This window comes from Fundulus heteroclitus, chromosome 1 (assembly GCF_011125445.2).
Source record: "Fundulus heteroclitus isolate FHET01 chromosome 1, MU-UCD_Fhet_4.1, whole genome shotgun sequence".
Taxonomy (NCBI): Eukaryota; Metazoa; Chordata; class Actinopteri; order Cyprinodontiformes; family Fundulidae; genus Fundulus; species Fundulus heteroclitus.
The window spans coordinates 21105784-21129633 of record NC_046361.1 but is presented as its reverse complement, the minus strand read 5'-3'; the positions used below and the strand labels follow the sequence as shown (position 1 = coordinate 21129633).

Genomic DNA, 23850 nt, shown 5'->3' with positions numbered 1-23850 from the left:
GCTATAGGGAAAAAAATTCTGATCAAACTTGGTACAGACATTTCCCTCCGTGACCTGCGTGTGTAATTGCAGCAGAAAAACGGTTCCACGGTGCAATGGCTGCTCAAATGTTGTAATTATATCCCCTAGCTCCTGTTTCTTGACTTTTAATGAGGTCAAAAGTAAGAACTCTATCGTGGGGAGTAAAGGAGCTTCGGACTGCTGTGCCGATTTCGGACAGCCTTTGACTCATATGACATTACGCGACGGAAACGATGGATCCTGGATGATGCTAGTTAAGTCTGGGCCTACAGCTTTCAGAAAGAGAACTTTTCTCTTTGGACATTGTCGTTAATTTCCATGACTGCGCTTATGTGTCATCTCAGGTAAAGGATTGTGGGATGCCTTATAGCTCCTTAGTGCCAGTAAGAGACATCACAAGCTCCCTATGCTAAAGGAACAAGGATAGAAAGCATAAAGGCTCCTTTCCTACCTACCTCCTTCCTTACTGACTGCACTGTCTGGACAGCACTTATCATGGCGAACGCTGACGCACTTACCAATTAGACCGTTTCAGATGCAGCCATTGACTCAGGGAGGCAAAACAAAAATGCAGGTCACAGGTTTCAACTTTTTTTTTTTTTTGTAAAAACAATGTAATCCGTGGATGATTTCCACGTTATAACCATGCATTACTTTATGGTCTATTACCTAAAATCCAGATGAGGTAAGCTGACGTTTTTAGATTGTAACATGACAAAAGAGGAGGAACTTGTACAAATAATTTTGTTGTTCACTGTGTCCTTCTGCCTCATTCTGTCTGAATGGTCTCATCTAGTCTCCCTCCATTTTCAGGCCTTTCAGGGTTTTATCTCCACAATTCTTCGGCGCATAAAGATATTCCCAGCTCTCTACGGAATCACTGACAATGATCCCAGTGTGAAAACCAGCAAATCAAGAGTGGACCTAATAGCAACGGAGCGAGACAGGTTTCTGCACATTACCATGGAGAGTATGGACCCTCTGATATCTAACAGTCCTCCTCCTGCAGAGTTAAAAATAACCCTCAGACAGACTGGGAGTATTATCTCACTGAGGTTTGTTTAACATCGACCAGACAACAAAACCCAAAGATACAGGAGAAATGGTTTGAGTACGTCTGGGGTCAGAAACAAAGACTTGCAGATGTTACGCAGAAAACATCAATATCTTAATTACATCCGATGCAAAATCCTCTAGTTTCTGCAGAATTTTACAATGATTTGGATTGCTGCTTTGCGACTGGAACCTGTTGCTTTTGTAAATCCACTTTGTGCACAGTTACTATCAGAGGCCACCACTTTTTGCTTTAAATAAAAAAAAAAGTTAAGCAAAAAAAAAAAAAAAACAACAAAGACTCAATCAGCTGTAGACTTATTATAGATAAAGATGAAACCTTAAAGAAATACAAACTGAAAATATCTATATATTTACGAGAGCAAATTAGACTTAGAGTCAGAGAAATTAATCTTTCTCTTTTAAAAGTTGTTTTTTCAAGTAAGATCAAGGAACAGTTTTCTAACAGAAATCATCACCTAGGCTTAAACATTTTCATTCATCCCTAACGAATTGGTCATTTTCAGATTTGATATTAATTAATTATTATTTTCATAAAATACACTTTTTCTTAATTAAAAGCGGTATTTATAAATGTAGTAATGAATTTCATGCAGGTTTGCAATAAAAAAAGAGAAATTTTCGTGGCAGAGGAGAATGTCTAAATAAATGTTCCTAACTGCAGTGCTTGTGGTGCTTTTAAAAATCTGTTGTGTTTTAGGTTGTGTGATATTTTCAAGATAAGGTGATACAAATGAAACGCATTTAAATAAACAACTAAACCTCAAACGTTTCTTAGTTAGACCAAGGAAAGCCAACATAAAAGCTTGCATGGTTACTCTTTGATGCCCTCTGCTGGTCAAAAAGAACAAGCAGTAGTTTATTTCCAAAATACAAACCTTTATTCAAGATCTACAATAGAACATTTCATTATGTGATTTGCCCTCTTGACAATAGTGATTGTGGTGGTACAATTTACGTCTAAAAAAAAACATAAAAAAGTGATATAAAATGTGCTTTAAAATAGAAAATAACATCTCTCGAAATATATTTACAATTATCCATATTGTAAATAGCCATTGAATCCTTACATGCTTCAATGCCTTTAGAATATGTACAACTAAATACTTCAGTCTGTCTTTGCTGCCTGTAATAAATGCACCTTTAACTTAAGTTGAACATGTTTACAAAAAAAGGCAATCTGCTTCGATGAGAGCTTCTGGCTTCTTACATGCCGTGTAATTTATAGTCGATAAAGCTAAGCTTTTGTGCTGTCTATGATTAAGCCATTGTGGAAAAACCGGTTTAAAACAGAAAGAGTGATCAGGCAATGATTTCCCATCCTGTAATGATGAGTAAAAAAACTTCCCCCTGTGACTTGTCACCTCTTGCTTGGAGAACTGTAATAGTTTAGCTATTGCAAAAAAAACAAAAACTTGGCTGCAGTTAAGTGCAGATGTTTACACACTCATACGGTTCTGGGGTGAGCTCCTTATGATGCTGGTGACGTTCGACATTTGCTGTTGGTTTTTTTTCCGTGATATTTCTTTGCGTTCTAACTTAGATGTCGCGCTTGAGCTTCTCTACGCCGAAGTCGCTTTCGACGTCCAGTTTGGAGAGAGTCTTTTTCACTCGCAAGGCTGTGAGGCGGGCCGTCGGGTTCTGGTACCAACACTCCTTCATGATCTTGACGATGGTTGACAGGATCTGTGCACACAAAGGTGTAATTAAAGCAATGCTGTATGGAGCCGTTTTCATTTTCCTTCAAAAAGAGCCAGGCTTGCTGGTAACAATGTAAAACACACGGTGCTTTGCAAAAGTGTTCATACCCTGCGACTACAAACCTCAATGTGTTTTATTGAGATTGTATGTCATACAACAGCACAGAGCAGCAAATAATTGGGAACTGGAAAGAAACTGATACCTGACTTTTGAAAATTTTAACAGCTAAAAATCACACAATTGGGGATACTATTCTATCTCTATTGCAATGCAACAATGTGCCTCCACTAGTCACCTAATTAGTGACTGCAGAGCCACTAAATGATGGCTCTCCACCTAAACTGACATGGGGGGGGGCACTAACCAGAGAAGTAGCCAAGTGGCGAATGGCAACTTTGGAGCAGCTGCAGAGAACCACAGCTAAGGTGGTAAAATCTGTTTACAGGAAAACTAATAGAGTGGCAAGAAAGCACACACGAAAAAAAAAAAGCCTTACTGCAGATTGCAGCAAGCCACTGAGAAAACACAGTGTTCAGATGAGACTAAAAAGTTTAAATAGTACTTCTTTTATGCAAAACTCCCCTGCCGATGCAGCTGGGACGGCTTTTCTCAGTAAGGATGGGGATGTTGGTCGAAGATTTTCAGAAGAGGAAAGGAGGCTGGAGACTTGAAACTGAGGCAAGGTTTCAACTTCCAGCACGAACTGCGGATAAGCGGTGCCTGAATCTTATCCATGTAGGCCACAACTGCCAAGCTGAAAGTCATCTCAGGCCACAAAAATATATATATTTTTTAACTAAAAAGTATTTTATTGTGAACAATAAACTAAAAAAATGCAAAGTTTTAATGACACAAAGAAAGAGATCTGAAAGATCCAAGAGATCTTGGAGTCGTGGATTTTTGTCTTATACAAATAAGGGAGCAACCTTCCCAAATATTTTTGGGTCCATACTTTTCTACTTTGTTGTTCTATAATTTTTCCCCGTCTGTTCTCAGCAACAAGAACAGGACGTGAGTCACTCCCTCATCAGCGGCGCCTGCTGTTTTCAGCCACGTTTAATGAATGGGTGCGTCCAAATCTGCTTTAGAGTAAAACGCTGCTGAATGTCTTTGGTTCTGCTTGCTAACAAATTAAGATTAAAGCAAAACGTGTGGCTGAAAAAAATACAATGGATTTGGTTTCCCCCCTAACATTTACATTTTTGGGAAACAACCGTTGCTCATTGATAAGATTAGCTGCCTTGCAATCAGAAGGTTGTGTGTTTGTTTCCAATTTCCTCTGTGGCTGCATGTCAATTTATCCCTGGGCAAGGCACTCAACCCCAAATCGCCTACCCGTCAGTCTGCATGAATGGCTCTGGAGCTCTTTCAGTGGTGGCTTAGCTAGAAAAGCCAATTTACCAATTTAAATCTCTACATTGATCTGCATTTACTGCTCCGCTTGTAGGCCAAATCTGTGCTATTCTTGAATGTCGCTTAAGCAAAAGAGATTATCGAAAGGGCGCAATATTTTGAAATTGCAATAGTTCTCCAGGCTTTCTAAAAGGCCGTTTTTTTATTGGATGTTATTTTCAGTCCAGTCTGTGAATTTCACTTTTTATTCAGGCAGGTAAAAAAAAAAAAAAAAGACTCCTTTTTTCCAGCACAGAACAGATACGTTTATAATCTTTTTGCTCACACCACCCGGATGAAAATAACAAGAAAGTCCTTTTTTAATTTAGCCCCATTTATATAAAAAGATTACCAGTCATAACACGGGGGATCTTGCTCCAGTAAAACGATCCTCAAAGATATCTGAGTGGAAAGTTGTGTGCGCTGGGAGGACTTACTGGGTGGGAGTGGAGTCTGTTGTGCAAGCTGGGCCTCTGCTGGTCCACACACACCACCTTCTTCATCTCCTCAAAGCTGGGATCCGAGGGCACCAAGTCAAAGAAGGGAGGCCGGTAGTCTTCCACGATCCCTTTAAAGATGGAAAAGGAATAAACAGCACAGACGTTGTCACACTTGTGAAAAATAACAACCAGGACAGAGTAAATACTCTCCCTGCCAAAGTTGAGCATCGAGTGTCAGATCTCCTTTCTCATCGATTTATCCCCACATAAATTTCCAGGACATAAATTTCCCCCCTCATACAAGCCCTGGAATAGCACTCTTGAAGTTGAAGATAAGCTGCGTTGGGAGTTTTTGTAAACTATGTTTGACTAAACACAACAGCAGGAGAGATAGCAGCTCCCCGGTGACTACATGATGACCTTCCCCCCACATGTGTATTCATCTGCACATTGTTTTCATATGAGTGTGTATTTGTGTGTGTGTGTGTGTGTGTGTGTGTAGGAGTGTGTGGGAGTGTTCAATCGTTTGCACGTGGGAGTGTGTTTGCGACTGCAACTTGTGTGCATGGGCGTCTGGAGCATGTAAAAGCGAGTGCTGACACCAGATAAGTCTGTTTATAATTACTGGAGTGCTAATCATGAGAGAGGATAGTAGAGACAGACACAGACGGCAAAGGAAACACTGAACTGATGAGAGACAGGTTTTCTTTTTCTTCTTCCGCAACAAAAACAGGGAAAGAAAAGACGGATTTTTAGTTTTCAATATGTGTGTGTGTGTGTGTGGAGTCAGAGTTTTAAAACAAATAATTCATAACCTGTTTACATTTGGCTGCAAACGAAAACTAACAAATTTACTGTGGTGCCTTGCAAAAGTAATCACACCCCTGTGTTGTTTTCGCATTGCAATCACAAGCCTCTGTGTATTGTAATGAGGTTTAAAGTGATACATTGAGACAAAGTATGGTCATTTTTCCAAATAAAAATCTGAAAAGTGTGACATGCATTTTTTTTTTTTGCACCACTAAGTCAACACTCCCATATTTTGATGTATGTCTCCACCTGCTTCGCAGCTGTAGAGACTGAGATTTTTTTTTTTTTTTACATTTCCTCTTTGCACAACATCCCACGCCCAGTTAGACATGATCAAGTCTTGCCACATATTCTCCATTTGATTTAGATCTGAACGTTGGTGCCGGGCTGCAGATCATTCATGAGATATTTGTGTAGTTTCTGCAGTGAGGACGATTAAAGGGTGTAAAGCTTTTATTCCACTGGTGTGCCTGAGAAAGGAGGAACAAAAGTATAGAAAATGAAGTGATCTGATGCAGCTGCTGTGGTTAAATTTTAGTTAAATTCTTCCACCCATTCTTACGTTGCCTGTAACAAAATATTGTGGGGGAAGTTTAATCCATGCTTCTAGCCCAATGACTGCTACAGATAGACGTTGCATGTTATCCCTGACCTGCCTGGTGTGTCCCCTGATATTTATGACGCTCTTTGTTTACTAATGTTCTTGAACAAGCCTCTAAGATTTGTTAGTTTATATAAAATGACACTAAATGGTGTGTTTTTACTACTTAGATGAGTTCTGAAGCAATTGTCTGCATTGCGTTTTATTTAGGGACATCAGGGTGAAGAGTGCTGAATAGGAGATTTTTAGGCCGTGTCCACAGGAAATAGTGATTTTCTATAGGAAGCTTTTCTGTTGTCCCTTTGTAAAAAGATTCTTATAAACGCCATCATTTCTGCAAATGTCATCATCACCCAAATGTGAAATAAATAAATAAATAAATATACCCAAAATGTAACAGTAACTATGTCAGGCCTCTAGGTGGGGATGAAATGCAGTGAGGGACATACAGTACATTCACTGCATAAAGGTAACTGAAAGTAAGTTAATTTTTCTTGAAATGAGTGCATTTTTTCTTGATTTGAGCAGGAAAATAAGATTATTTGCCAATGGATTAAGATTTTTGCACTTAAAGTAGGAACAATTCATCTCCATCATAATTTTTCAAGTACAGAATATGTAATTACTTATTTTAGGGCTAGAATTACTAATCCCATTGGCAAATAGTCCTATTTACCTGCTCAAATCAATGAAAAATAGACTAATTTCAAGAAAGCTTTACTTACTTTTAGTTCCCTTTTTGCAGTGTTAAAATACACTAAATCAGAAGGATGTGTTGAGCAATGGCTCGCTGCAAAAAGGGGACTAAAAGTAAGTTGAACTTTTCTTGAAAGTGTATTTACCCTTGATTTGAGCAGGTAAATAAGATTATCTGTCAATGGAATAAGATTTTTGCACTTAAAATAGGAACAACTCATCTCCATCATTTATTTCAAGTGAAGTTTATCTTATTCTGTTATTTTAGGAGTAAAAATACTTATTTATCTGCCCAGATTAAAGGACAAAACAATAATTTCTAGAAAATTTTTCTTACTTTTGTTCCCCTTTTTTCAGTGCTCAAAGGTTGCTGTTTCAAGGTGTTAAATTCTTGGGGCTGGGTTCAGAGGTAAAGGCTACGAAACTTTTGAATATTTACATATCAAAAGCAAACAAATTAAGACACCTCCTCTGATGCAGGAGCTAAATATCCATTAAATACAGACCTGTTCACCCCTTTTAAAGTCCAGCCCAGTCTATCAAATGAAAACCCCAATAAAATGCATAAAACTGGTAACATGGAACAAGAAAATGAAATATGGAAAAATACAACAGGCATGAATACCTATGCGGGGCTCTGCATCTTACTGCCAGCTTACCGTTGACAATAGTCCTGCGGGTTATTTCCCAGAAGACCAGGCCAAGGGCCCAGATGTCTGTTTGCTTATAAGACTCAAAGACATCGACACGGATCGTCTCATCCAGCACTTCAGGGGCCATGTAGCGCTTCGTCCCCACGCGAGGGTTGTTGCCCATATCCAGGTAGTCTTCAGTCTGACAGTGGATCACAGCCAGACCTGAAGAGAGGACGAACATAAAATACAGACCTGATAGTTTTATTCACCGGCCTGGATGAATGAAGGCGAACAGTACAAACTAGAAAGCAGACGTAATTCATTGCATGACGATTGTAGCTTGGTCTCGTCCCTTCAGTGTCCATTTTACCTAGATCAGCGATGCAGCACTGCCCGTTCCTCTTCACCAGGATGTTTCTGCTCTTGAGGTCTCGGTGGGCGATCGCCGGCTTCTCCTGGGAGCTGACGATCTCGGTGTGGAGGTGGACCAAGCCGCAGGCCACCGAGAGGCACATCCTCAAACAGCTCTCTGGCTCCAGGCTGCTGTACTGCAGGAAATCGTAGAGCGACCCCAGCTCATGGAAGTGAGTGACGAGCCACAGCTGGGTGCTGGAGTTTTTGGATGTCATGTCGGAGGCTATGAAACCTGAAAGACAGAAGGTGAGATGTAAGGAAAAGGAATCTGGAAGCACTTGTGGGTCTTTTTAATAGTCTCACATTTAGTGGGATAGAATCCAGCTTTCTGGAGACGATGTGAAAAAACATAACAAGACAAGAGGCCATAAAAATAATTTAACGCTATGTTTAAATTAAATAATAATTATTTAAAATGTCTTTATTTTATGTGTAAATGTGAATAAAACCACGGTTGATAGCAGCCAAGCTTGCTCTGCATCAGTTTCACTGTAAAACGTACTGAAAAAAACAGCCCGACTAGTCATTAAAAAAAGGAAATGTAATCACAGTGAGAAATAAAATAAAATGTGAAAAAAAAACAACTACTGTACAGATACAAACAAATAAACAAAACAAATTAATATTTAAATGAATACATTTATTAGTTTATTTTATCTATGCATAGACATATAAAACACAAAGAATAAAATAGTGCCATGCATAAGAAAAATTTAATGAAAATACATTTAAAAAATGTGTAGAAATGAAATAAAAAAAGTGAAAAATATCTATTTCACTTATTAAAAATAAATAAATGTGTTCACGCAGACGTTTGTTGTTGTTTTATGAAAATAATGAAGAGACGTCCATTGGGTAATTTAGTGAAACGAGACACTCGTCATTAAAACGACACAATGTTTTCCTGTAAGCACAACATGACCCCCAGGAGCTATTTTCTCCTCAGCTGCCATACCCAGGATGTTCTCATGGCGCAGCTGCACCGTATTGTAGATCTCCGTCTCTCTGAACCAGGACTGCTCGTCCCTGGAGGAGAAAATCTTGACAGCCACACTCTCCCCCATCCATGTCCCCCTCCATACCTCGCCATATCTGCCTTTACCTGGACGAAGAAGGGCAGAGTTACTCAGCTATAAGTAAAACAATTAAAAGTGAAACCGCAAAGGAGCGAGGGTAAAAAAAAAAAAAAAAAAAAAACAACCCCTGAAATAAAACTGACCAACACACTCAACGAGTGAGATTTGTCTCGCCATTGTCCTTTGGACCAGATACGGAAGTCCTGTTCCACTTCCTGATGTGCAAAACTCATCGAAGATATCCTGGAGACGAAAGAGACGCAGATATATTTAGGGATGTAAAACGAGTGTTTGTCCTCCGTCTGACTAGAAACCATCAGGTGCTCCTTACGCCGTATGTGGGGTCACTTCCAGCGGGGACTTTGACCATGAGGCCGTGGTCTTCGGGGTCTTTCAGTTTGCAGGGGGCACGGCGAAATCGCAGGAACAGCAGAAAGCCGCACATGCTTACAAACGTGAGCGCGAGCAGGAGAGACACGGCGATCCACAGCTCAGGACGCGGGGACTCTGGGGGCGGCGTTGTTGTTGGTTCCCCGTCTAAATAGACAGAAATAATTCAGTCGTGCCCAATCACACACACACACACACACACACACACACACATTCAGAGAGGCCTACACCTACACCTACCCTACATGTCAGTGTTTTAATATACAGGTTTTTTTTTGCATTCTTTCTTAATAACGATGAAAAACTCTAGACCGGATAAGTGTGCATCTCAGTAAAATAGAATTTAACTCAAAAGTTATTTGATCTCATGCATAATTACACACACAGACTGACATATTTCCAGCTTTTATGTCTGTTGATTTTTATGTCTGTGTCTTACAGCTTAAAACTGAGTTTCTCTGAGAATCAGAACATTACAAAAGATTAATAAAGAAGGATTTTTTAATGCAGAAATGTTGGCGCATATAAACAGAATATTGGTGTTTAAGGTTATCGTTTGAATGAATTCAGCAGCGATGCCACGTGGCATGAATGCCACCAGGCTCTACAATCATGGAGAAGTCCGTTGTCTTCATAGTTGCCCAGCAGACAGTCAGCATCCACAAAACAGATAAGCCAAACAGGATACCGTATCCAAGAACATACTAGCAAGGTTTAGTCAAAAGGAAAAGATAAAAAGATAAAAAATGTGCTCAAGCGACAGGGATAATAACAGCCTTTCTGCGATTCTTCACACATCAGCAATACCTGCTACATTGTTTGACTAAAGCTGCTCCTGACACCAGTGACAACACCAGAAGCATCTCAAAGAAAAAGGACCGGACTGTTACTCGGTGCTCTTAAATCCTCTTTTCAGATGCACGTGAATGTATCATTTGGTAAAGCAGTGATCCAGAGTCTGGAGGAGAGAATCCAAGTTGCTTAAGGTCCAGCGGGAAATTACCAAAGTCAATGATGATTTGGGCAACCATGTCATCTGCTGGTGCTTGTCCGCTGCGTTTTATCAAGTCCAAAGTCAGCACAGCTGTCTACCAGGAAATTTTAGGGCACGTCTTACTTCCCTCAGCTGAAAAGCTTGATCAAGACGCTGGCTTCATTTTCCAGCAGGACTTGGAATCTGTCGACACTGCCAAAAGTACCAAAAGCCGCTTTAATGAGCACGGTACCACTATGTTAAACCGGATAACAAACAGGCCTGACATAAACCCCACAGACAATGTGTGGACTACTATAAAGAAGAAGATAAGAGACCCCAGAACCAGAAATGCAGACGAGCTAAAGGCCGAACCGGACACTTACTTCGGCAATCTGGGCTTCTTGAACACTGAAGCAGAGCCACAGGCTCATCGCATTCATGCTGCACTGCACTGATGCAGTGATCCATGCAAAAGGAGCCCTGACCAAATACTGAGGGCATGTACATGTACATTTTGGGTTGTTGTGTGTGTTGACTTTTGAAGGAAATAATTTGGAATCAGGCTGTAACATAACAAAATGTGGAAGAAAGGTGAAATGCTGTGAATACTTTCTAGGTGCCGTATATATGAGCTTCCCTTTTACAAACGAGATAATTGTAACTTTTCAATGATATTCTAACTCACTGGCATACACCTGTATAATCAGACTGGTGAATAAAAATCCCTTGAAGGACAAATTTGCAGTAAGTGACCACCAGGGGGAACCAACTACAATCGAAGACCAAGCTAAAGACCTGTCACTAAAACATGGAAGTTGACTGAGGTTATCTTAAGCAAGCTAATCATTCAGATTACTGGCTGAGTAATTTAAGGCTATGCCACATAAATATTGCAAAACAATGACTTTTGGGTACTGACTAATATCCGGAGGTGGCGTGATGATGGCGTTGCACTTGTCCTCTGTGCAGCATTGGACAAAAAAGCCTCGGAAGGAGCCTGAACACTGCTCCCTATAGTGTTTTCTGGAGAAACACCCCCGTTCCTCCTTTCCCTTCACCCAGGTGTAGAAGCAGTAGTCTCCTCGGCATGTGCCGTTGGTGCATGTGCCTTTGGTGTTCTCACAGGCGCACAGCAGCTTATCTTCTTCACCGTCATCCTGGTTCTCTGAGGCACAAGAACAAAACAATGCTTAAAGAAAAACTGAAGTCTTCTCAGACAACAGTGAGGTAAGAAAATTAATGACCTGGAGGGGGAAAAAAATCAGTCTTTCACTAGTAGCCGGAAATGGCTTCCTTTGGGGGAAAAGAGCGGTTATAACAGAGAGAAAATATGTTAAGAAAACAACTTTTTTTTAGTAATGCTATTTAAAAGTGAAATTCAAAAGCTACAGGCTTTCATTCACTGGGGTAAAACAAAGGCTGTGGCTTTAAATCCTGGGGCTTTAAAAGGAAAAAGGGGCTACATGATACATGATAAAGGTTCATGCACGCCGATGATGTGTTTCAAGTGGTTGTTTCTGTTTATTTTGATGATCATGTCTAACAACTATAACACCAAATTAAGTTTCTCATATGTTAAAAAACTTTTTAATACATAAATCTGGGCCTACTGAAAAGTATGTACTGAACAGTATCTACACCAGGTGGTCCAAACCTTTGTATACTTTATATACATAAAGCTAAAATTACCCAAAAATTACATTATGACTTAGATTTTCTTACCTGCTTCACAAGATATGCACGTAAAATATTGTATTAAAAGTATTAGATTTTCTGTAGGATAGGGATGTGTAAATCATTGTAGCTCCAAAATTTCAAAAGTTTTTTTTTTTTTTTTTGCAAATTTGTCGTCTTAAAACATGGTTATCCAGTTTGCAAAATAGTTTTGAGTTCAATTAAATTTTGAAAATATTTGTAACAATTTTTTTTGTCTATTCTTAGCAATGAAAACAGGATTTGGGTATTTCTTTGAAAGCTCTTGCTATATGTAGCCAATTTTAATAAATTAATTAAAGAGATTTTAGTGCATCAAAGTCTGTATTTGAGTAAAAGTAACTGGATAGATGTGGTCTTAGAAGAAGCTTTAAAAAGTGTGGGTAATAAAAGACAAATACCTTGTATTGTACCTAACTTTTTCAGTTGTAAGAAGATCTTAACTTGTCTTAATAATACTGTCTTAAAGGTAGATTTTCCCCATGTCCCTTTTTGAATAATTGCGCATGTACAAGACCGTCTTATCTGCTCTTCCGCTCCTCAGGGGGATCGCATGAAAAAAATCTCCAAAATCCATTCTGGTCTTATTACTATCTACTGCGGCCTTCATCTTCTTCTCATAAACATGAATGCAGTTCGCTTCTTGTGACTCTCAGCCATGTTTAAAGTCTACGGTGAGAGCAGTGGAGCTATAATGAACGGCTAACACCAAAGCTAACCGCTAAGCTAACCAGATACATAAACACTAGAAGTGCCCATGCACAGCCAGCAAGTGGAAACAAGGAAACGTGCACACACACTGGTGTTATGTGAGTGCATCAGAATGATTGACATGTGGGACAACCAATAGATAAGGTGATTACCCCAGGAACTTCATGGACAGTGGGGTGTGAGAGCAGGACAAATCCTCTGACCAAACCCTGCCATTCGGTGCGAATGACAGAATTGGTCAGAGTTCATACAGGCCTGCAGCTCTCGCAGAGATAACATCTTTCACCGCCTTTTTCTGAATACATAATGTATTTATCACTGTCAGCATGGTAGGACCATTTTACCCAAAAAGTATAACAAAAAGTGCTTAAGTGAGAATAAAAATCTCCACCTGGACCAATTTCCTGTGCTTGGCCAAATCATTCTTGAATATTAGTTGGGAGGGCACACACACAATTGATCCAGGGACCACAAATAGACCCCTAATCTACACTACACACTTTAAGGTAAAAAAGTACATTTTCATTAGTTGCTACAGCTAATGAAAACAGACTGGAACAAACATTTGAGATATATCCCTCGGGAATTAATTAGCACTTTATATGAGTTTAAGTTTTCAAATTGAATTACTGAGGTAAATTAAGTCCTCGATGATATTCTAATTAAAAGGCTTCTATAGAGTGCACAGAATGGCACAAATGCCCTCTTTATAAAACTTGCCCCCAGCAGGAAAGCTCTGCAGGAATGTGACATTGTTTAAACTGCCAGAGGCAATTTTTGTCTAAAAGACAGGCAGTCTAGCATATATGTCACTTCCCTCTTGAAGTGGTTTGAGAAAATCTTCTTCTGCCCCATTTAGGTTGACTGTGCTCATGAATCTAGTCTGAGCTTGTTGGTTGGACACAGGCGGTTTTGTTTCAGTGGATTACAGAGAGCTAATGCTGGATATTCATGGAGGATAAAAAAAAAAAAAAGACGTTTAACTTTAACTCACCTGCATGAATGGTGGAAGTCAAGAGAAAAACTCCTGCTAACAGAACCGTGAGCAGAGCTGATCTTCCCATCACTGTGAAATGGAAAGAGAATACAAGAGAAACAATGTTAGCAGAAGTGTTTTTTTTTTCTTTACTTAGAAAAAAAAAAAGAGTTCCAGGAAACCAAGACATCTCCTCTGCTTCTTGGTTTCAGTTCACAGATGGTAACTTAATAGTTGTGTCCATGAGGAGCTGCGCTGTGGCTGAAGTCGGGGCCCTAAAGGAAGCTATGAGGTCAAAAACAACAACCAGAGGATCCAGCCTGTCTGACTGTGTTATAATTGCGATGGGTGGGAAAAAAGGGGCTTAAGGGGAAGCGGGCAGAAAAGGCACTTGAGTGTGTTTGTGTTTTCTTGGACTGCTTGCGGCGCTGTGCTACGCGGGCTCCAGGCCTGTCGACTCCACAGCTAGCCTGCTGGCAGAGTAAATATTGATGGCTATGCTTCCTGCCATTGAGTGGCCCCACCCGGCTGGCCGGCGAGACCAAGGCCTGCTCATTGTTTAGGGCCGCGGTGCTGGGAGTCACGCAAACGAGACACACACACACACACACACACACACACACACACACACACACACACACTAGAGTTTGGAATAAAACATTTATTAAAACTGGGGGAAAAAAACATGTATTTTAACATAATAAGAGGAGCTCTACCAACTATAAACCAGTTGCGCAGGAGAAAGTAATCAAAACAATTCTCTTCAATGTCCCTTTAGGGGCTTTGCATGACGCATCATTGCATCATTGCATCCTTATCTAGCATTACAAATGCTGCCGAACTCTCAGTTTCTAAAAAATGCATTCTTGCACAAATACCCTTTGCACAATCATTTCTGCACATACAAATGGTTTTTAAAAAATACTCACCTGTACACTGTGATCGAACACCGTCTCTTTCTCCTGCATTGTTTACATTTCAATTGTTTATTGTTAAATCACTGCTGCACTTTATCCTGTAATTTACTGTAATTTTCAAGCTGTATGCATACGAAATTTCGTTCTGTACGCACTCTGTGCATACAAAATGACAAATAAAGTTGTCTAAGTCTAAAAGTCAGTAGCTTTCTAATTATTTCTGAGGTTATTTTTGTTAGAAAATGTCTTTCGGAGGTTATTTTTGTTAGAAAATGTCTTTCCATATTTAGTTGTTTACATTTGACAGTAGGGTTTTGCCATATAGGTCCATTCGTTTGGGTTTTTATTTTACGAGTATTAGTTTTCGTGTCCTCGTGCATTTTGGTTTAATAGATTATGATGGTTTCAAGCTTTTTCCCTATCCTGTTGACTCTCAGTTAAGTTTTGTTAATTAGGATGCGTTCACACAGCAGGCAAATGGGACCCTAATCTGATCTATTTGCCCATATGCAAAAATTTTTTTAAATAAAAGCTTAATATTTCCATGTGGTGCTAAAACGGATACGTATGTGATGGATTCCATAGCGTCTGCAGTCTTAGCTGTCATATTGCGTTTTAACCGACTATTATGTCATTTCCCTGGCTCAGACTACACAACTTCTGCGCATGCGGGTCGCTTCGGGGTCATGAACCGTTCAGAGGACAGATGGGGTTGCATTTAATTAGAAGTATGAATGACCACACACACACACGTATTTACGTGTGGATGAAATGCCTAACTAATAAAAATGTACTTGTTTTCCCACATATCCGGCTACGTGTGGACTAGGCATTAGTTTTCCTGCTCTCATTCTGCCACAGATGTTTCATATATCCTCTGGGTTGCTCGCCTGGTTGCTTTTTTCAGTTTCCACCCCTGCCTCAGCATCTGAGCTCCTGGTTTTTCATTGTTTGTTGCTGGATTCAGCAATTCCCTGTAGATAATTCTGTCATTTGTTTATTAAAACTCTGCTCTTGCCACAGTCTGCCTCTTTGCTTGGGACCTGTGATAACCTGCAAACGTGGCAAAACGTCAATGTTTTTTTTTTTTTTTACAGAGATTATGTGGCAGCACTTTGTTGTTTTAAAGTGTTCTATATAAATAATAAAGTAGTGGTAGTTGGAATAGTGATAGTCCAATGCAAACATTAAAAAAAAATAAGAATACCAAAGAATTATATTGTGATTTTCTTTATCCTGCTCAACAAAATGATAAGCATCCAATACTTTTATTAAGCATATAAAGCAGTCTGATTTTTTATAAGAAAGGCAGAAGAATGTAGATCCTAAACTCAAAAATAGTTTTACACATTTGCCGTACAAATTCTTTCATTCTTTCGTGATGATAATATAAAATGATTTGATCTATTATCAGAAATAAGAACAGGATTTAGGTCACTCTTTTATATGAAAACGTTTGCTGTATTTAGCCAATTTTTATAAATTGATTAAAAGCAGATTCGAGTGCACCATAGTCTCATTTTGAGTTAAAAAATACTGATAAGCATTATGGCGAAAGCTGTTTGCTCCACTTGTGAAAGTAAAATCTGTCGAGCTCTATTTGGCATTAAGATATCAATTTTTATTGCCACATTGCTAGACAGGACACTGGGAAAAAAAATAAAAAATACTGATAAGGTCCTAACGCATTATGCATACTTTAATAAATGAAATTTTTTTCAATATGAAGATCAGTTCTAATTTTGGCCCAGTTGAAAAGAAAAAAGGCGTAATCTGTATCAGCTTGTGCTGAATGTACAAATTTGGATCATTCTTGAATTAAATTCCCAACAATACCTGTCCAAGGGCCTCAAATGGGCCCTCGGCCGCACTTTGGACCCCCCTGGGTTAAAGGCTGTAAAGACTGGGGTGGAGGCTCACTTTCCAGCGGGTTGGTGATCTTAAATATTTGGCCAAGTGCATTTTGATGAGCGAAACAGGGGTTTGTGGTTTGGTTTACTGGACCGATTGATAAATGAATAAATTACATGTGCACCTGCACATGGGCTGCACAGCGACCATGCAGCAAGAAGGTCCTGGGTTCAAATCCCACCCTGTGGCACGGAGTGCATGTTCTCGTTGTGCATACGTGGCACTCCGGCTTCTTCCCACATTCCAAAAGCCCGACCATTGAGTTAAGTTAGACGGACTTGTGCAAAACAAATAAGTCATTCCGACTGACTGCAAAGCCTCACATTACAGGCTGTCTTGTGTCGACATCAGTGAGTTCTCCAACCACAAGAATAATTTGTATGTTTATGTACTAAATGTTTAACCCTGTGTTTGTAAATCTGGCAAAAAAGGGGGTTACAAAAACCTCTCTAAAGGAGAACAGAAGAAAAGTTCACTGGTTTCCAGGCGCCTCCACTTTAGGTAGCATTCATTTAGTAATAATGTGTTTGAACTTGACCTTTTTTAATCTCAAACACAAGTCTATAAAGGCCCACATACAGAGATTATTTTAACACCTGCCAAGATACACAAACCCACCTTTGTGGTAGTTTTGTTAGCAAGGTGGGGCTCCAGGACCTTTCTGTCTCTAGTTTGCACGTTTTTTTTTTTCTGTGCACATACGCGGGTTTCCTCACTGTCCAAAAACATGCATGTTAGGTTTAATGCCAAATTTAAAAACTCCTTTGATACGTTTGTGGGTGGCTGCACCCTGCTGTTTGACCCACTGACCACTGGGATATGAGTGGCAGCATTGTGCTGACCTTTAGCAGGATTAGGCGGGTACAGAAAGAGGAATGGTGGAGCTACACACACACAGCATGCTTAAATCAAACAAACAGGACAAGCAAGTTCTTTTTTTAATTATTTGCAAGAAGAAAGTTAAACAATTTTAACAACAAAAGTTGGAGTCCTGTCAAGATAATCGGTGTTTTAAAGGAACTTTTCTGTGAAGCATTTTGTGGGTATAGTTGCTGTCTTCTTTAAGATTTTTTTCACTATATGGTGCACGGGCAACAACATGGACGGGGATAGGTTTTGAAACATATTTGCTGAAGCTTGGCATCAAACACGTTATTGCTGTTTGTGTATTACAAATAACTTCAGTGGCCAATTTCGCTTTTAAAACCAAAATTACAAGTATTATCTTTTTCACGGATTTCATGCTTTTTCATGAGTCCGTGCTGCTTGTATAAGCCTACATCACTGATCTAAATGCAACAGAGAACAAAAATAAGCAAGAAACTATGACTTTGTTGCACCGAAAAGCAAATAAAACACCATAAACCAAAATATGAGTGAACGGTATAAACGTAGCACACAGTTGACCGGCCCATGCAGTTTATCTTAAATGGATTTACCCAGACTAACCTGAGCTGGACAAACATGACAATAACAGCGTTGATCGGAGTAGCAGCCAAGAGGCTCTCTGGTAACTCTAGAGGAGCTGCAGAGATGCACAGATCATTAGAGAGAATCTGTTGATAGGGCAACTAGTAGTTGTGTGGCCTAATAATCTGGGTTTTGCAGGACGACGGCATTACTAAGTAAAGTTACCATGAGTGTATTTAAAGCTCAGTATAAACAAAGCTGTTTTATTGAACAATCCAGCCGAGTTAGGTCTTTTCTACAACTCATCGTAAAGTTGTGAATAAAGTTTAGAGCCGGGTTAGGTTTTAAAAACAACATACTGCCTTTGCACATCTCAAAGCACAGTTAACTCCATCATCCATAAATGGGAAGAGCACGGTAATGCTAAAAACCTGCTAATACATGGCTGTCCACCAGAACAGACAAGCACGACAATGAACAGCAGCATTAATCAGGGTAGCAGTCAAGTGGCCCTTGGGTAACTCTGGAGGAGCTGCACAGATCCCCAGATCTTGTGGCAGAATCTGCTGATAGGACAATTATTTGATGTACGGTCTAAAAAAATATCGATTTTGCAGAGGATTGGCAAGATGGAAGCAGTGGTTGATAGGAAGCCATATGAGATCCCAATTACAATTTGCTGCAAACCATGCAGGAAACGCAGCAAACGCGTACCACAAGGTGTTTTGATCTGATGACACTAAAACTGAACTTTGCGGTGTACTTGCTAAATACTAGAAGGAAGCTGGAGGGTAATGCCCCAAAGTACTTGCAGCTGTGATTATAGTCAAACGTGATTCAGAAAAGTTTTGACTCTGAGAGGCTGAATACAAATGCATTCAAGCCACAGTTTTCAGACTTTATTTGAAAAAAACAAAAAGCATTTAAGAAACATGGCTCCTTTTCCTTCTACAAAGTAGCCTCACAACAGCGAGTTTTTGGTCAAATCAAATCCTGTTAACACACACCGAAGATTCCTGTTGAAATGTCATAAAATGTAAAGAAAGAATTGCATTGGTCTGCAGCCTTCAAACATCTGGCAGTAAAACCTGTAACAGCACAAGGCTTTGAAGATCCTCCTTCAGTTTAAGCACATCTATTTAAATACATCTAAGCGCAAACTACAGGAAGCCATCGTGTTGCATGAGTCATTTCAGTAGATAGTGTGAGATGTGACAGAACATAAACTAGACAAAAAGTTGCTTTTATTTCCCGTAAATTGCACATCTTTCCTGCAGCTACTGCGGCTCAGTCTGTCCTTCAGAGAAAGACAGGCATAAGAGGAGTAATGTTTTTGTGCAGCAAAGTGAGAAATCATCTGTCAGACCTGTTCTAAATTCAAACAATCTGGTAAACACCTTTCTCAAGACGCTGCTTCTGTCCGGGTTAAAGATCAGGAGATGAACTCGATGTGCGGAGCATGCTAAAATCACAACCAGCAGCATGTTGTATTACCCAACAGATAGTACTTCCTGAATCACGCAGCTTTATTTGTCATCTAACGTCAACCAGAAATGTGATTCTGGCGGTTAGCATGAACACAACTCTCACACACAAGCTGGACCTATTCGGACATAAGGAGCCCACTTGAAGACCTAACGTATCCCTTAAACGGTTGGGAGAGAGGAGAAATCACTTCCCCCATCGCAGGACTTTATACTTAGCGGCCTTCCTTTCCGAGCTCGCTCTTGTTTGTCTCCATTTCTGTCCAAAGCTACACCCACGTGACCCAGGGGAAAACATCCATTGTCATCTCTTCCTCTCATCTGCATGGCTCTGCCTCGGGGAGGCAGATCTCTCATTCCATCTGTGTGACTGCGTGGTTACAGTGGTGGGATGTGTTGGGCATGGCACGACATATCCGTCTTTCTCCACCCCGGCGCTGGGCCTCATCCCACACAGACGCTCTCTCTCTCTGGATTAAAGGTTTTTCCAGCGAATACAGGTCGCTGTGCTGCAATAAAAGTGTTTACAATGAGCTTTGGTGTGCTTTTCAAACCTGAGATTTTGAGTTGGTTTAAACTTAATTCTGCTTCTTTGCCCTTCTTGGTGCGGTTCATTTGTGTAGATGAGAAAGCAGCGGTCGCACTTGGAATGCGGAACAAAACAACAGTACCGAGCACGTTTACAAGAGGTGGTGCCAAAAAAGCCTTTTAATAGCCACGTATGCCATGCAACAAGGTAATAAACTTGGTTTGCCTTCCGCGGATACATCGGACCAATAAACAGACTGAATGTTCTTGCCTGATTGGAACTGACGGGTTTTTGGTTTGCTTAAGAGTTGTCTGTGTGTGAGAAGAAACTGAACCACATGAAAAAGGTAAAAGCTGACAAACTCCGCAACTGTTTCGGACCCAAGTCAACCAAGTACAGGTGTGAAACACCCTTCAGGTCCAAAAGCAGACAACCCAAACAGATTAACATGCAATAAAGGTTTGTCTGAGAAAGGAAATGGAAAATCCTTCAGACTCCGCGGCACGCACAAATGCTGTTGTATCGACAAAAGAAGGGCAACAATAAAGGGAAAGGCAAGACAAGAAGACAATGAACATAAGTCTCGGGTGTGAGTGTGGACAACATGCACCTGATGAGGAAGCCAATCCAGCGGTCACATGGAAAGATGCCCCTGCAGTCTGGGAGGTCAAATCGCTCCTGGCATGTTTGTGTTAGGTTAAAAGATCACTGAGAGAGGCAGAAGTGAAAAGCAGGAGAAACCAGAACGTCCTTGTTTGAAGGTGCAGACTGAATCCATGGGCAAATACCCAAAATATGAGCCTAGATTGGGTTTTACCCGTAACTATGGTGATTGGTTAAGGTAACCTTTGGATGTAGCAACAGAAATACATATTTGTACTCATAGCTCTTTAACTCCAACATGCCTAAATAAAGTCCATGTTTTCCATGTGCCCTCCAAGGTCCCCTGACTAGTAAACAGATTCCACCATCATGCAATTTAATCACGGTATAAATCCAATCCTGTTCCGTGAAGGTTTTAGAGGCTTGTTAGAGAACATTGGAGAACAATCAGCATCATGAAGACCAAGGAACACAGCAGACAGGTCAGGGATAAAGTTGCGAAGAGTCTTAAAGCATGGTTAGGTTATAAAACAATATTTCAACTTTTAAGCCTTTCACAGAGCGCTGTTCAGTCTGCCTTCTCAACATGAAAAGGGGTTGGCACAACAATTAATCTACCAAGGCATGGACGTCCACCTAAACCGCAGGTAGAGCAAATCAGAGAAGTGATCAAGTGGTCCATGGCAGCCAATGGCACGATCAGAGCAATGCTGTTCGCAGATGTTCTCCATCTAATCTGACTGAGCTTGAGACATTTTGCACGGACGTATAATGCAGTTTTAAGATGTGCATAGCTTGTAGAGATGTACCACAAAAGCTGCAACTGCAGCACAAGTTAGCTTTACTAAGCAGTGACTCTAGAGGGCTGAATACTAATACGCACAGCATTGTCGGATGTTTATTTGTATAAAAACAAAAAACTTCACAACTAAACACTACTTTGAGTTGGTCTATCACAATAAAAAACTATAAAAATATTAAAGTTTGTGACATGATGGATTGTGGAAAAGTAAAGGGGCATGCTGTTACAACTGGCTATTTATACCAGATGCATGAAAAAAGTTAGGGTGTTAACTAAATGGGCTTCCTCCTTTTCAGTCTGCAAGGAAAACTCGCCAGTTCATAAAAATTCAAAAGTTTAATAATAATATTGTGACCCAATGAAGCCCAACGGCTTAGAATTGGAACTGAGAAATCAGTGAAAATCAGAATTACTCTTTGCTGGGAATATTAAACTAACTGATCATCCGCCTTAAAATGCCTGAAAGAACTAACAATAATGCAAATATCTCCATTAATTACTTATTGCTACATTGCAGCAATATCATTCCCTATAAATGTATTTTTAACTGGATTACATATTGTTTTTTTTTATTATCTAAAAACGTAAGAGTTTCTATATGAAGGACTGGACGTTAGGTTATATTTGTAGAAATCTCAATGTTGATACTTGGGAAAAGCAACAACTTAGTTCTGGAGAAAAGGGTTTACACCTGTCCACATCTGGAAACATGTGGGGCGCTCTGCAAAGCGATTTTGGGTTCATTGCATGGCTTTTGTCACATGGCAGCGCCAACTTGGGCTATTAGTGAACAGTTCAAAGTTAGGAATTCAAAAATAGATAAATAAATAAATAAATAAGTCCAATTGTTACCTTCTTGCTGCTCCACCTTTAACTTGACAGATGCAAAAGGCCACGCGTCGACCAAACCACAGGCAGCTCGAAATGAGACATTTTAAAGCAGCGTTGGAGGTAAATCTGGGGCCATTCTGAGACTGAAATCTGTCCGCCAAGAGTGGGAAAGCCCGGCTGCAGGAGGCGGCCAGAGATCTCACATCCTATCCGCTGCCTCGATGACGAACCAGCCGCAGTTTCAGAAGAATAACAAAAGTTTCCCCGCAGCGCTTCTGCTTTAAACCCGCTCACTTCACCGCGCACACCGAAAAAACAAAAAAAAAAACAACCCAAAACAAACCCTGAAAGTAGTTGAGGAAAGATCAATTAGGATAAAAGAAAGAGAGGGGAAAAAAGGCACGTCGGAGCTGATGGGTGTCTTGAGCCCTCGGCGCGCTGGATGAGGTCTATCTCATCTGGGTCCAAATCTGCGCTGATAAAAGCCGCGACAGGAACGTCGATTTCGGCCCCAGACTCCTTCCGCTTTGACTGGCTACACAAGAGGCTCGCTTCCCATTAAGTAGGATCCCTTCAGCTGTCGTCCGTGTTCCCGATGAAAAGGCGAGATTAGAGATTTTTAAATAGTCGTAGGCATTGGAGTTTTTTTTTGTCCCACCCCTTATTGTTCCGTCCAGACTCTGCGCGCCTGGAATGTGTTCTCTTAGCGGTTTTCCTGTTGCTTGCTAAACCTCTCATTTTCCTCTTCCCCCGGCGGACTTGTGTGTGTGTGTGTTTTTTTGCTGCAGTAAGAGGAATGCACGTCAAAATGAGCTGCGCCGAAAACTTAAGCGAGGCGACATGTCAGTCCTTAATGTGAGCTTTGTGAGAAACACTTAAAGCGTTTATTCTGAATGAACCTTAACCTGCTGAGGTGCTGGAGAGCAAGCGAGCAATACAAGCAGCCAAAATTCACGTAAAAACAAACTATTTCCATTCTGAGGAGAATGCAGCGGATTTTTGGGTAAAAAATATTAATCAGAAGTCAATATTTTTTAAAGTAGAATCAGTACAGATTGCAAGTTGTCTACTTAGTGACTCCCCTTCTTATGATCCCACCCTTTGCATTTAATAAAAGCTCAAACTCTTCTGGAAACCCTTTCCAAAAGGCTTGGGAGTGTTTTTACAGGATAACAAAATTAAAAAATGTATAACATTTCTTTCAGAAGGCTATTTTGTAGTGCGACGCTAATGTTGGAAGGCCTGGCTGGTAGTTTTGGCTCTAATTCATCCAAAACGTGTTCTGTCGCTTCGGTGTCAGAACTACTCAAGTCGCCTATCCAAGCCTTTAGGGGCCTTTGCTTTGTGCACTGGTGCAGCGGCATGGTGAGACAGGAAGGCACAGTCTCCCAGATGTTCCAGCAAAGTTTGAAGCAGGAAGTTGTCCAAAATGTCTTTGTATTCTGATTCAATTCAATTCAATTCAATTTTATTTATATAGCGCCAATTCATGAAACATGTCATCTCAAGGCACTTTACAAAGTCAAGTTCAATCATATCATACAGATTGGGTCAGATTATACAAATTGGTCAAAATTTTCCTATATAAGGGAACCAGTTGATTGCATCAAAGTCCCGACAAGCAGCATTCACTCCTGGAGAGACGTAGAGCCACAGGAAGAGTCATCTGCATTGTACATGGCTTTGCAGCAATCCCTCATACTGAGCAAGCATGAAGTGACAGTGGGAAGAAAAACT

At 40.3% G+C, this 23850-nt stretch overlaps 1 protein-coding gene across 1 annotated transcript; it reads right to left on the bottom strand.

Annotated features, from left to right (window-relative positions):
• Positions 1–1953: 1953 nt before the first annotated feature.
• On the bottom strand, positions 1954–22870 carry acvrl1 (activin A receptor like type 1). Its single transcript, XM_012866559.3, has 10 exons — positions 22135–22870; positions 13645–13716; positions 11146–11391; positions 9192–9397; positions 9004–9103; positions 8740–8886; positions 7741–8016; positions 7395–7592; positions 4626–4756; positions 1954–2781 (listed from the first exon to the last, which is right to left on the bottom strand). The coding sequence occupies exons 2-10, from the start codon at positions 13712–13714 to the stop codon at positions 2635–2637; spliced, it is 1521 nt and encodes a 506-aa protein (XP_012722013.2). The 5' UTR covers positions 13715–13716; positions 22135–22870; the 3' UTR covers positions 1954–2634.
• Between the last annotated feature and the right edge of the window lie 980 nt (positions 22871–23850).